The sequence below is a fragment of the Abramis brama genome (assembly GCF_963993115.1).
Source record: "Abramis brama genome assembly, chromosome: 2".
Classification (NCBI taxonomy): domain Eukaryota; kingdom Metazoa; phylum Chordata; class Actinopteri; order Cypriniformes; family Leuciscidae; genus Abramis; species Abramis brama.
In genome coordinates, this window is record NC_139964.1 from 61,331,268 (window position 1) to 61,346,653 (window position 15,386).

Here is a 15,386-nt window from a genome sequence, read left to right on the forward strand (position 1 = left end):
ATACATGTCAAAGTGTGATCAACGGCATAGACAACTAAAAAGAACAAGAATGGGTGTGGGCATTTTTTATTATGCATGTATGCTTGCAAAAATGAAAGTGAAATTGAAATATAGCCTACAGTATATAAAGGCTCTGATTTCACTTGCTTAATACAAGTCAACTGTACTCCAGGAGAGAGCTGATATAATTATATTGAAGGGGGTGAAAAAAAGCAAAAATAAATAAATAAATAAATAAATAAATAAATAAATAAATAAATGGGATCATCAGACTCACAACCAGTGCAACCAAATCCAGGTGAGAGGGTCTTTCTTCCATATAGACACATTCTCAGAGAGATACTACCAAATTATTGTTAAACTTAATTGCTAAATGTGTTTCTATAGAACTGGATACACCATGGAGGGAATTTGACTGGGGGTAAGCCGTGCATAATCTATTCTGTATGCAGACATACTTTATTTATTTTTTTATGTACAGGCAAGTCATTGTGCACAGCAGTAAAAACACTGATCTGTTCAGATAAAACTGCAAATACTGTGTGGGGTGAGAATTTATTTCCCTGTAAAATATGTTTAGTGGAAAATTAGAATTGGCCATGATAATGCTGATGTAACTTTCTAACATGATATTATAACATTAATACTTGTATTAATTATTTTAGCATGGATATGTATCCAACATTTTACTTGTGAAAATGCCAAAAAGTAGAAAATTATCCATTTTATCCTCAGATGTTGATATCATTAATGGCATTATTGATTATTTTTTTGAAAATTATTATTTTAATAATAATTGTATTATTATTTTAACAGGGTAATACTCGAACATACTAATTAATGATGAATATGCTTATAAAAATGGTTTCCTCATTTTGAGTGATTCAATATTTTTTTAGATATGCAATCTGAAAATAATAAAATAAAAACTGTATTTCATTTGATGAGTCTAAGTGGTCATTAAAAAAAAGTCACTTCTTGGATGTTCCCAGTCAAAATTAACCGACCACATAAAATTAAAAAGTTAATGCAGAACATCAAATTTGATATTGTGGCTTTATAGACCTACGTGATTATACCTACTTATTATATTATTAACACTTTACCAAAAATAAAGCTCAAATGAAGTTAGGAAGTTTTTGTCCAGTGAATGTCGTGTTTTTCGTCATTAGAACGGCTGCATCTGAGGCAGTCAGTCCATCACATTTTCATAAGCTTAAAGGTAATGAAGATTATTGTAGCTGTAGCCATGTTGGCGCTCGTTTTTTCTGTTTTTTTTTTTTTTCTTGTTTTTTTTCTTCTGTAATTTGGCCAAAATCTAACATTATAATGAAGCGCTATACATGCTATTTTGGCTGTAACTCGACGACAAATACGACGCTCTTCTCCGCTCCTCAAATACATAAAAGATTACACTGTAAAAAAAAATCCTAATTTTACAGAGAATAACTCTAAATTTTTTAGAGTATTTTTCTGTTATTTTAAATTATATTCAAAACTCTGTAAAATTACAAACAATATCTGTAAATTAATTAATTGACTGTTAATTTAAGGATTATATCATTAATGACAAATTACAGTAATTCTTATTTTTTTTCACAGGACAATTAGGCTACTGTATTATTTAAACAGTATTTTTCTGTTTTTTTTTTAAATTACATAAAAAGTTGTGTAAATTTACAATAAAATTATGTAATTAAATATGTAGCTCATTATATTAAAGGTTTATATCCATACTAACAATCTAACATATTTCCTTGTCATTTTAAAGTAAATGTTATTAGTTTTACATTTAAGTGTATTTTTACATTTTAACTCTGTAATTCTGGATACAAATTTAATGCAAGCAAACTGCACAATTATTGTTAAATTGATCTTGCTGGTCAGACAGCAGGCCAACAGGGTTCATGGTGGAACATGTGGTGTGTTTAGGTCCTCCTGGGAAGTTTGTATTCATGAGGTTTTATATATTTTTTTATGTTTTAAATTAATTTATGAAGCCATTACATATTATATTGTTATATTATAATGCTCATATTTTGTGCAGGCATTAGCTTACTTCATTGTAAATAGAAAAGCCTGACAATGTCACTGCTTTAAGTATTGTGGTATTCCTCAATGTTTCTCACTTCAAGATCAGGGTTAAAGAAAATTCTGAGCTTCCTACTCATATTTTCATCTTTGTCGTGGCGTTCATGTGCGTTCAACTCGTAAATACGATCTTTATTACATGACTTGAATCCACCAATAGCTCTAGCTTAGGGACAGTCCATACAAACACTCTTTGCAAAATTACATTACAGACTGTCTCAGTGAGAAGTTCTTTGTCCTGTATCAACGCTAAACGGAGTATCCATGCTGTTAAATAAAAGTCTGTAGACAAGGGTTAGGGTTAGAGTTAGGGTTAACCTTTCTAACCCAGCCCCGGTTTCACATTACTGGTGTGCATCTTGAGACAAAACAATGACACTGACATATTTTAAGATAAGTTAGTGCAAGTTGCTTTCAGGTAAAACAGCTCAAATGTGCATTTTAGTCTGGGACTACAGGCTTAAGCCTTGCCAGTGAAACCCGGGGTATATGTTGTAAGTTGTATAGAATTATGCCAATGTTAGCAAAGTGTTGCATTGGACAGAGGATTAACCCTAAACCAACAGGTTGTGTAACAGTGCCACACAGGGTGAAAAGCAAGACATTATCAGGCATAAGAGTGTTTCTAAAGGAAAGGTCAATAATTTGTTAAAGTGCAAAAGGGTCATTATGGGTCACATGGATGTAATAATGTCAGCCAGAGTATACCAATCCATTAGTTTTTCATATAGGTCTACATACAGAATTTTATATGAATACATATGCAGTGTTTGTTCTGTTTAATATATAATCTGTTTGCTCTGTTAAACTGCTGTTTAGCAGAGCAGTGGCAAATATATGTTGTTATATATGGTATATAAGTTATTGTAAGTTTAATTTTTAATCATGCACTGCAATGAAAACACCATTTAACCAATTGAATAAATATAACTATGAAGGACTAAAAATGACAGAACGAAAAATAAATAAATAAATAAATAAAAGTAGAAATATATAAATAAATGCAGAAATAATAGTGAAAATAAATACATTTTGGTAATATAAATGGCTATTTCTGTATTTTTACATGTATTTATTTATTTATGCATTTCTATATGTATTTATTTATGTATTTATACATTTATTTATGTATTTATATATTTATTAATTTATATATTTATATATGTATTTATTTATACATTTATTTATTCCTACATTTATTTATTTCTGTATTTCCACATTTCTACATTTATTTATTTCTGTATTTCCACATTTCTACATTTATTTTTCCCTGCGCATGTATGCTAATTGACCAATGGCTAAGTCACGCCCCCTCCACTCACTCGGACAAACAGTCAACATTCGGTAACAGGCGCTTTGGCAGCTGTCACAGTAGGAGATATTTCACAGGAGGCAATTGATGATTTTTTTGGAGACAGAAAGATTATATATCATCTCGATGTCACCAAAAGGGCCTTAAATATGCATTGGAGGGTTATATTAATAATTTTATTGTTGAGAAGGTCGATAAGCTTCAGCTCCAGAACAAAGATTTACAGTTCACAGTGTAAACGTTATAGTTTGGTGCTATTTCGCTTCAAACGCTCGCTTTATACGCGCGTCCTATTCGCTTTGGATTCAAAATGTTCAAGCGTCGAACTAGACGCGGATACGCGCGAATTTGACGCTCTACTCTATTCGCGTTTGGTGTGAGCGCAGAATAATGAACAGGCTGCGATGTCAAGATTGCATTGCTGGAATGTGTGTGTGTGTTTGTGTGTCTGTGTGTGTCAGAGAGCGGGCGCGATCGAACAGTGGAAACATAAAAACATACTCCATTTAGTTCATACAGGACATAATTAAAACTGCAAAGTGTTTAGCCTACTTATATTTGTGTAAAACACAACATTGTGCTTTTGTCAAACTGTAAACTCTTGTCAAACTGTAACCTACAACTGTCACCCAACCAAAATCACACACACACGCTGTTTAAAAGTCAAAATGACAAGAAAAAACATAAAAACGAATGAAAACTGATAACCGCAATGCATTGCAATGGACGAGGAAGCAAGAATGTCCGAGTGTATTGGGTTAGCTATGCGTACTGTGATTGGCTCATCGCGTTTGGGGGCGTGGCTTAGCCATTGGTCAATTAGCATACATGCGCAGGGAAAAATAAATGTAGAAATGTGGAAATACAGAAATAAATAAATGTAGAAATGTGGAAATACAGAAATAAATAAATGTAGAAATGTGGAAATACAGAAATAAATAAATGTAGGAATAAATAAATGTATAAATAAATACATATATAAATATATAAATAAATAAATATATAAATACATAAATATATAAATAAATGTATAAATACATAAATAAATACATATAGAAATGCATAAATTAATAAATAAATACATGTAAAAATACAGAAATAGCCATGTATATTACCAAAATGTATTTATTTTCACTATTATTTCTGCATTTATTTATTTATTTCTACTTTTATTTATTTATTTTTCGTTCTGTCATTTTTAGTCCTTCATATATAACAGCCAGCCTACAAATACAACTAAATAAATAGCACGTGTATATTTTTTCCTATTTTTTCTTTTTAAAAAAATGTCATCTTTTCTTGTAATTGTAATGTTACACCACACTATTGGCTGGCTCTCCGAGTTGTTTTGAACATGATTGGTTATTCTGACTGTCATCCAGGAATCTGGCCAATGACAACTATGCGCGCCTTTTACTGGTCAAGTTTGAATTGAATATCCGTCTGTTGGAGCGAGTGGGTGTGTGTGCTGCTGCTCTGGATCTTCAGTACTAGCCTATTCGGTTTTGTGGCTTTTATATTGTTTAAAACATGGATTTTTTTTACATCGGACTGCTACATTTTTATTTTGAGCGAGTTGCGGGATGTTAATGAAGAACAAACAAGGAATATGGACAACGCATTAACAACGTGTAACGGACATATTGCAATCTGCGGAAGGTAAATAACTTTTTATTTTATAAAAACAATTCTGCTACATCAAAATATAGTGTGTTAAATTGAGAATCTAAACGCGATTAGAGCAATATCGATATTAGTACATGTTTCAATGTATTAGGCTAATGTTATGTGTTGCTAGCATGTGTAAATATTGTCAGCTACGTTAACTTATAGTTTTTGAAAAGAAAAAAACTCAGCATAGGAGCTTTACAATGACTGAGAACATTGTCTCTTTAGACAGAGAGGAACTCGAACCACACTATTTGACTCTAGAAGAATGCTATGCAAACTAGGCTTTTGAATCATGTTGATCGCGGGATATAGGCCTAACGTTACCGATCAGTCATCATAATAAGTAACGTTATATGTATATTATAAACATAAATAATTTTGGAGTTGGTGAGAAATTTTGCAAGCTTTCGCAAATGCCTCTGTTAGTAAGTAAATACAAATAGCTAATATTGCTGTGTATGTGTGTGTTTCCCTCATGATCCAGGAATACTGGGAATAAATATGATCCAGCCACATGATCTTAAGATGCGGTGAGTATTGTTATATTAAAATACACGTGAAATAGAGACAGAACATGTAAACTCTGCTCAAATGCACACTGGTTCAAACCCTCCAGACAATATTGTACCTATCTTCTTGAGTTCACAGGCCTAGCTGACCCAAAAATTAATGTCCTTTCAAAATGAAAGTATTTTCAAACCTGTATGACTTAGGCTACTTCTGTGAAACACAAGAATGTTGGGAATAAAACAACATTGGAACCCATTGTATGGAGAAAAAAAAACAAAAACAGTGAAGGCATTTCTCAAGATATCTTAATTAAGGTTCTACAAAAGAAATTCATACAGTTTTGGAACAACATGGAGTAAATAATGAGAGAACTCTATTTTTTGGATGAGCTGTTCTTTTTAGGACATGTTCCCAGGGTCCTTTGCTAAATTAACCATGGTTTTTATTATAGTAAAAGTTTAGAAACCATGTTTTTATGGTGGATTGATTACAATACTTTATTACCATTTGGTAGCAAAACTATGGTTGATGTTAGTAAGGGTTCTCCAGATTTATATAACACTTAAGGAACACATTAAAAAATGGTCCTATGTCACCCAGATCAATAGTCTGTTAACACACAGGTAATAATTAACACACTTTTTAACTTTTTTTTTAAATATATTTTTTAGATCAAGCATTGGAACAATGTTTACGGAGCAGAACAGGCACCAACAGAGAAGCAAGCCCATCATTCAGTAGTAAGTATCCACTGCAGTATATACAACAAAAAAAGTTCTCTCTTTTTTTCTCCCTCTTGCCATCCCAGATGTATATCTGACTTTCTTTCCACAGAGATTTTTTGAAAAATTATCCATTATTGTAAGCCAATATAATGCAAGTGCATGCTCCAGAAACTACATACAGCCTACAAACAGCTGCTGTGTTGTTCACACAGGAAGTTTTCTGCACTTATCATATGAGCTTTACAATGCTCTTGGATTATTGTCAGGATGTGTGTTTGGACTTTTTCGACCTTCAGCATTTTGTTGTCAATTCACTTGCATTATTCGACACGCGAACACAAGAGATGGATAATTTTTCTAAAAGTCTAGTTTATTTATTATTTCTTTGTACAGATGACAATGTTATTAAAACGATTCCCGTTCGCACAGATCGGCGAAAACGTCTAAATCGCTGTTTTATCCATGCCACAAAGTAACTGGTGATGCCACTCTGTAAAGAAAGACTACACGCCTGTGCACATTCGCATTCACACACGCATGCCTATAGACTAAACACATAATACGCATATGCATGCCTTTACCGTTTTCACAGATTCACATTTCAGTAGTTTAGACCGAGACGATTTTAGTTGGAAACTGAGTCGTGTAAACGGCCCCTTACTAAGCATATATTAAAAAACCCCAGGGCATAGGGATGCTCACTTTTGATTGGAATTTGCCCACTGTCATGCAGATTTTAGCTCAAACCCTAATTAAACTGACCTGAACCAGCTAATCAAGATCCTCAGGATAACCAGAAACAGTTTGGAGCTACACTCTGCAGGACACTGGCCCTCCAGGAGTTTGGCACACATGAACTGAAGGGATAGTTCACAGTCAGGCAAACAAGAAAATTCTCCCAAATAATTTACTCACCCTCATGTTGTTCCAAACCTTTATGCATTTTTTGGTTGCCAACATTCTTCAAAAATATCTAATTTTAATGCATGGTTTGAAAAGACATGATGGTGAGTAAATGATGACAGAATTTTCATTTTTGGGTGAACCATCTCAAGTACTTTAATAATCTCACACAATGAGAATATACCTTTTTTTTAAAAAAAAAACACACATATAATATATTTAATTCCCTGGAGGATGAGAGAAAGACCCTCATTACCCATATCACAGCAGTCTGAAAACACCTCCAGTTAATACAAATATTGTTGGTTTTATTTTATAATACAAATTGGCATTTTTAGGCGTTTACCTTGCAATGATACCTCTGGAAAAGAATGTCCATTGTTGTGAATCTACATGTTCCTTCTTTTGGTGATGCACATTTTTCAATCGGACATAAGTTTTAGATACCAGACAAATCAGAAGACAAACAGACAATTTAAATAAAAATGTATTAAGCTTGTTTAAAGGAAACAAAAATAATTTAAATCATTTTGAGAGAATCATAGTGTGTCCTTTTTTTTTCTTCCCAGATGCACCAAAATGATTACTGGCCGTTTGCTGGATTGCCGTTTATTTGCTGTATCTGTCACTTCTGGTACACTTTTGTTGTATTTAACTTATTAATAAACTTGTATAGTAAGGAATAAGGATTCTGAATGTAAAGAGCATATAATATTTAATATCAGAACTATGCAGAACTATGTGACCCCCAGGGGTCTGAATAATTCCATTTTATTTAGATTACAAGTTTACATTGTTTAAATACTATTCAATTATATGTAAACACAAGTGCTGCAAATTAAAGTTTGAGATCATTTTAATCAGTTTTATACAGTTTTTTTACGGACTTATTTTGTCTTCTAAAATAAAATTTTCTTACATTCTTGAGCACGTCTTGACAATTTATTGAATGTGTTTGATCGTTATAATTTAGGAAAGATCTGTTAAATTACAGTGTTTCTCAGTAGAACTTTCAGTGCCGTCACTTTATTAAAGGTGTTTGATTGTAATAATTTAGGAAATACCTGTAAAATAACAGTGTTTCTCAGTAGAACTTTTAGTGCCATAACTTTATTAAAGGTGTTTGGTCATTATAATCTTGGAAAAATCCATAAAATAAAAGTTTTACACTGTAAAAAAATTATCGTAAAAAAACGGTCAAATGACTGGCAGCTACGGCTGCCAAACAAAAACCGTAAAATTAAGGTAAAATATCTTCATTCAAACAAGGAAAAACCTGTAAAATAACAGTGTTTTTTTTTCTAAAACTTTTAATGAAAAATTCTGTAAAATTATAGTTTTTGCACTTTATTGGAATTAAGATATTTTACTTTAATTTTACGGTTTTTGTTTGGCAGCCGTAGCTGCCAGTCATTTGACCGTTTTTTTTTACGATTATTTTTTTTACAGTGTACCCTTTATATATTATGGAGGGCATTTTCTGCCAAATTTAAATAAATAAATTAGTGATGCACCGAAATGAAAATTCTGGGCCGAAACCGAAAATTTAGGATGCTCTTGGCCGAAAACCGAAACTGAAGCCGAAAACGGCTTCTTTTAAAAACGTATATATACTGCTTGAATTTAATGGATCTGAAATGAAAAATCACAATATAATAATCAAATTTTATTAACAGTTACATAACAAAACATAAAATATTTTTAACAATAAATATAAATAATAATACCAAATAATATTATTCTTCAAGTTTTATGTTCCATCAAATAAAATAGTTTTTTAAAAGTTGTGCAAAAAAAATCCACAATTTTGGAGATTTTTGCAGAACAAATGTTACATATTGCAACTTTGGTGTCCTCTCGTATAGGGCTGTCACTTTTATGAAAAATAAATCCTGTTCGATTTTTGAGACATAGGCTAAGTGTTCATTGAATCGTTAGTAAATTGCCTATATTTGGCGTTGATCCGTTTTCAACGCCAAATATAGGCAAATCCACGGACAACTAAACAGGCATTAGGACGACCGTAAAGAGGGCGCACAAGTCAGCAATGTGGACTGCCATAACATCAATGAAAAGCATTACTGAAGGCTACATATTATGCACTATATTATGCTGAAATAGGCTGTGTGTGTGTGTGCGTGTGTGCGTGTTTGTGTGTGTCAGAACCTGCAGGTGCTGTGTGATGCGTGTTCGCTGCGAGCGTATACTGTAGTGACAAGCTGGACGCGCTCCGAGAGAAGGCTGTTAAAATCGATTCCCTATTTTCGTTTTCGAAACTTGTGTTGGTTGGTCCGATCGATTGTGCAATAAGTGACAGCCCTTTGACATGCTTAATCTTTGATAGGCAGACGCGTGATAACAGCTCGACCGTGAGTGAAACCTAAGCGCTTGCGCACGGATGGGAGGGGCGGATGACATTCATTTTCGGTTAAACGTTTTCGGCTGTTTTTTTTATTATTTCGGCCCGAAACCGATAATGCCATTTCGGCCGAAAATTTCGGTGCACCCCTAAAATAAATTAAATGATTAAAATTAAAACCAGATTAACGATTTCATTACAGAAAACAGTACGCAAAATATGTGACAAAATTGAGAATGAAATTAAATGATTTCATTTTCACAGCATTATCCCTGTCAAATTGAAAAATAAAATGCAATTGGTGATTTCACATTTCATTTTCACTACAGTCTCGAGGCAAGACTGCCAATATTAAAATGAAAAGCCAAACGTGAAAAAGAAACTACAAATACAGTTTTTACAATGCTCTTTAGTAACGCTCACGCAAAAATAGTGACACAATTCAAATACAAATGTAAATTTTCGTTTTCATTTTAATTCCTCTTTTATTTCACAGTTTTCATTTTCGTTTTCATTTTCAAAGACAACCTGCATGCAAATTCTATGTTAATGAGTGGGTGTGGCTTATTCTAGTAACGGCGCTAGAGGCACGCCTTCTGTAAAGCGAAGTCGTCGACGTCCCTTGTGCATGAGTTGAATGTGTGAAACGAAATTATTTAAATGTGATTATATTGTAATCGAGACGACGAGATATGGCGAAATCTGTTAGTGAGCTTTTGCGGGAAGCTGCCGCAGCATTAGAACATGGAAACAACCAGCCTGACCATGTTAGTTATGATGTTAGACTCAGAATAGACCATAATCGACGATGAGGTTCATTCATGTATTAGGCTGTTTTGGAAATTCAACTATTTGGGTGTACAGAAGTCTTAGTAACACAATTTCTACAACAATTATAGCCAGACATTAATACCCACTGGCTTTAACCGAGAACCTCGGCCAATGTTTCATATTCGCGTCGTGCCTAACAATGCCCTTCAGCCGTGACTCAGTATCTTTATCTACAAGATAAACACGGTACTTTTTTGGCACAACATAAACCCATTAATATTACGAGACAATAAAATATAACTTTAATTAGGGTTAAACATTTGAATTCTTACACTTAAAAACTGAGGACGCATCTCCGCTGCTGCATCCGACTGCCAGGTCACCACCATCACCGCAAAGCTCCTCCCTCTCGCACGCAATGGGTTGTGGGCAATATTAGCCGTTAGAGTGTGCATTGATCTGCACTTTGAATTCTAACCGGAAATAGTAGACCATCCGGGTATCTTTGGAATACTCATTTCAACATACTACGATTTGGGACGTACTAATTCTAGTTTCGCATACTATTTAGGACGGATAGTATGCGAATTGGGACTCAGCAAGTGATTCTAAATGACTTCACTCTCCGTTGAATCCAATGGGGTCGCTGTGTCCAGTTTATATACTGTCTATGGGTGGGGTGGAGTTATTCTTCTCCTTCTTCTTTTGTTATTTGCGGCAGACTACACGCATCTAAGGCGTATTGCTGCCCTCCACAGACCACTTGATGTCCTTATAGTCCATGCAAACATTTGACAACAACTTTTGTTGTCTCATAGTCCTTAACAATTAACAATTATTTAAAAAGTAATTGGACAGAGTATGCAAATGTAAATGGATCAATGAACACAATTAATAGAAAAACTTAAATATAAAGAATGGAAAACGAGTTTCAGATAATGTGTCATTACTACAGAGCTTGTGGCTATTTTATGGGCCCTTGGATGGGTGGAGGAAAATGGTACTGGTAAAAGAGTAATATGCTCAGGCTCAACTGCAGCCTAAATGGCAATAAAAGGAAGGAAGTGTAGGGCCGGATCAGATTTAATAGTAGAAATACAAGTGACATTGAATCGAATAATTAATATGGGGAACACAGTGGGATTTCTTTGGGTTACAGCTCACATAGGAGTCCAAGGAAACGAATAGGCCGATAAAATGGCAAAAAAAAAAAAAAAAATAAACAAACCTGTATATAAATTTTGAGTATTGGAAGTAATGTATGGAAGGGTTGAATGTCAATTATTCAGCAAGGATTAATAAAATGATTGCAAAAAGAATGCGAAGAGGGAAATAAAGGCAGACATTTTTTTTTTTTTCAGCCAATAGTGAAAAATTCAATAAATAGGGGTTTAGGAAGGAGGGATAGTGTGGTTATTACTAGACTAAGATTGGGGCACTGCACATTGAATTATAGGCTGGCATTTGTAAAGCATCCAGATGACAGATGCATATGTGGAGAAGTGTCGAATCTTTCTATTCCTGTGAGAAGGTCTGAACTCAAAGCACATTATTCCTATTGCTGTTTTACAGGGATTAGTCAAGGAAATAAAGGAGGATAAAGTCTCAACTGTGTTATTTAGAACTGCAATAGCTCCACTGGGAATGGCGTCCATAACTATGGCAAAATCACGTGTGGTGACAGAAGCTTTATGTGAAGTTCTGTAAAATGTTGTTTTCATTTGACAGACAAAAAGAAACCCTAAAAAAAAAGCTGGAAAACTTCTCTCCGAGTTCTCCAGATGTAAAGGACATCAAGATTCTGGTTGCTGGACAAATTGGAGCAGGAAAGTCCAGCTTTATTAACTCTGTCGATAGTGCCTTTCAAGGACGGATCACCTCTAGAGCACTAGCTGATTCATCTGGTGGTGGCAGTCACAGTTTCACACAAAATGTAGGTATTTGTCAACTATACAGTTGCATGTTTTCTAAAAGACCTATAGATGTCCAGTTGACCTACTCTTGAGCATTGAGCATTTTAGTTAATCATATGATGATTTCTTGGAAATTGTTTACAAATATTTATGCCTCTATATTTTTGGTCTTCACTAGCTCGAAGCATATACCATCAGAAATGGGAAAAAATCTTTGCCCTTCGTCTTCAAGGACATAATGGGCTTAGAAGCTGAGGCAATGGCTGGGTCACAACCAGATGACATCATCAACATTGTGTTTGGCCATGTGAAGGACGGCTATAAAGTAATAAACCCCTGTATTGTGATAATAACATTTCGACATAAAGTTTGTGTGTGTGCAATAGGTTTGACATTTAACATATATTGCTTATTTCCAATCTTAGTTCAATGAGGAGAAGGCACTCACTCATACGGATAAACATTACGTCAGTGACCCTACCCTCTCCGATCAGGCTTTCTGTCTGGTGTACGTCATAGCCGCAGATACAGTCAAAATTACAGATGATAAACTTATTGACAAGTTGAAGATCATCCGCCAGAGAATCAGTGATGCGGGTAAATTTTAATGTTTGATTATGATTTTCATTCATGAGTTCACATACATTACATTACATGAGAGAGAAGTGGGCATAAAGTGGGTTGAGTTTGTGTGTGTGTTTTTCAATGTGTAGGTGGAAAAAAATCCAGATACAGTAATGCCAAGTGCAAACAGGGTTACAAGGCTCAACTTTTCTGCTTAATTATTTACATGACCCAGAAAATGTATGTAGGTCAGTTATCTAGATATGTACAACAAACTGCCTTAAATGTGAAAAAAAAAAAAAACTTTTGTACAAACAATGTAAAGAACCTTTACATTGCCTCTGCATTTGCTGTAGGGATTCCTCAAGTGATTGTCATGACCAAAGTGGATGAAGCGTGTCCGCTGGTGAACAAGGATCTAAGGAAGATCTACACTAGCAAGAAGATCAAAGAGAAGGTATGTAATATCATCCAAAGACATACACGTGTTTCAATTTATCAATCACATCTAATTTTCTGACCTAACATTCTGTTCCTGTCCAGATGGAGATGTGCAGTTTCAAAACGGGTGTGCCATTGACAAACATCTTCCCAGTGAAGAACTACCATAATGAGATGGACACGAAGGGTGACATTGATGCTCTGACACTAAAGGCACTTGAACAGATTGTTCAGATTGCTGATGATAGATTGCTGGACATTCAAAGCTGATAAAAATCACATATAATGTATTTGGAGTGGGTCATTCTTTGATTGTGATGTCATTTTCAATGTGTTTAGTTTTACAAATATATGTACAGCAGGGTTCAAAGTCAATGAAAATCTGGGACTCTAAATCTAATGTAAACCTGAAAAATAATAGAAAGATTCTAAATTTGATTATTTTTTTTAAGAAAAGAAAAGTTACAATGTTACCCCACCCCCCACAAACCTTTTCACATGATGAACACAAAAGACACAACCAGTGGATACATTGGCACATTTTTATTCATTCATGTACACAGTACAACACACACACACATTTTTTTTCCCGTTTTACTTTTTTTTCTTTTTTTACTCTCTCCTCTAAAATGTTTTTTATATTTACTTACAGTAAGATGTGTGTGACCATCATATGACAGTAAAAGAGCACACACAAACCCTATTCTAATATGGAATTGTATTGGAATGGTAAGGAATGTTGGGACGTGACAGGAGGGTCTCCATTCAAGGATACAATATGATGAACACGTCTAAGAATGTGCCACGTATAGTTGAAAATACCATCATTTGCCTATAAAGATAACATTCTGGGAGTCAAGACTATAAAGGAGAAAGGATGCCCTCCCTTCACTGTCACACTCTGCAGCCACTCTGTGGGACCGTACGACTGCTGGCCTTTTCTTGCAAGAAAATAAACCTCATCAAAGACTATTGGAAATGTTTGTCTCTTATTCAGTGATAGAATTTTGTTTGCCACCACACCTCCCTGAAGGTTCTCGAGGCGACGGTAAAGCGACTCAAATTTGGCCTTACTCGTAGCCCAGCCTCCCTCATAGTCATACCATTGACAGAGACATGGGCAACTAGAGTGGCTTGAATTTCATCTGAGACTGCTTGTCTTCTTGCCCTTGCCCTTCCTCCTCCTCATTCTTATCCCTCCTCGATCTCTTCCTTCATGTCTTTCTGGATCCATTGTTCTAAAACTCAGTAAACTGATTTGGGCCCTTTTATCTATCTATTGAAGGATCTGATTGATGTGTTAAATTTTGACTCTTAGTTTTTCCACCTGGGTAATTGTGTGCTAACTGAGCTGAAGCTGTGCTGACTTGAGTGAACAATATTGAATGCTAGTGCTTTCTAAATGACAACATGGTGTAGGCAATGAGAAATTAAGGGATTTGCGTGTAGAGTTTTGCAGTGACAGTTCAACAAATCTGACTCATGTGTCAAAACAGGGAATAGTGTTTATAGTTTAGGGAAATGGGTGTGCTTTTTGATAAATGGCATTATGGTTTTGAAATTTTAGTTCAAAAGCCTGGTTATAGTGTTTAAGCAATTGAGAAAAACTGTAAAACAGGGACATTAGTTTGGCTGTAATGCTCAGTCACTTGCAAAATAGTAAAACCAACATGAAAAAGAATCGTGATAAAAACGTGAATCGTTATTTTCCTGAAAAAAATCATGATATGACATTTTTGCCATATCGCCCACCACTAGAACTATCCCTTTAAGCTAGCCATTCCTGCATCACTTTGAATAAATATCATTTGATAACTAATTTTAATGTATTATTCTTTGGTATTTTGAGAACTGCAGTAAAGTGCAAAATCAAGTCAGATTTAGAGGAACAACAAAATTTGACCAATTTCAATTGTTAGACAATTCTTTTTGTTTTGCTAAGGTATTTTGGTTGCATTTTGCAATTCTATTGACCATGTACTTCTATTAACATAAAGGGTTAGTACCAAAAAAAAAAAGAAATTACATTTCAGTTTTACATTAAACCTAATTTCATCTATGAAATAGGAAAGGACATCTTATGAATTAAATCAAATACTCATTTGCTATTGTAACTCAATCGTGAT

At 34.3% G+C, this 15,386-nt stretch overlaps 1 protein-coding gene and 1 long non-coding RNA gene across 3 annotated transcripts; both read left to right on the top strand.

Annotated features, from left to right (window-relative positions):
* Positions 1 to 163: 163 nt before the first annotated feature.
* Positions 164 to 15,042, top strand: LOC311078041 (interferon-induced protein 44-like). Of its 2 annotated transcripts, XM_084106692.1 has the most exons (8): positions 164 to 298; positions 388 to 421; positions 12,071 to 12,275; positions 12,434 to 12,580; positions 12,681 to 12,852; positions 12,969 to 13,067; positions 13,176 to 13,276; positions 13,363 to 15,042. In XM_084106692.1, exons 1-8 carry the CDS (start codon positions 259 to 261, stop codon positions 13,528 to 13,530), a joined length of 966 nt encoding a protein of 321 aa, XP_083962818.1. In that variant the 5' UTR covers positions 164 to 258; the 3' UTR covers positions 13,531 to 15,042. The 2 variants fall into 2 exon arrangements, with proteins under 2 accessions (XP_083962818.1, XP_083962819.1); XM_084106693.1 differs by lacking the exon at positions 12,969 to 13,067.
* LOC311078277 lies at positions 4,770 to 8,087 on the top strand. Its single transcript, XR_014605107.1, has 4 exons — positions 4,770 to 5,062; positions 5,559 to 5,604; positions 6,256 to 6,324; positions 7,782 to 8,087. It is a non-coding gene; the product is annotated as an uncharacterized lncRNA (long non-coding RNA).
* Positions 15,043 to 15,386: the final 344 nt, after the last annotated feature.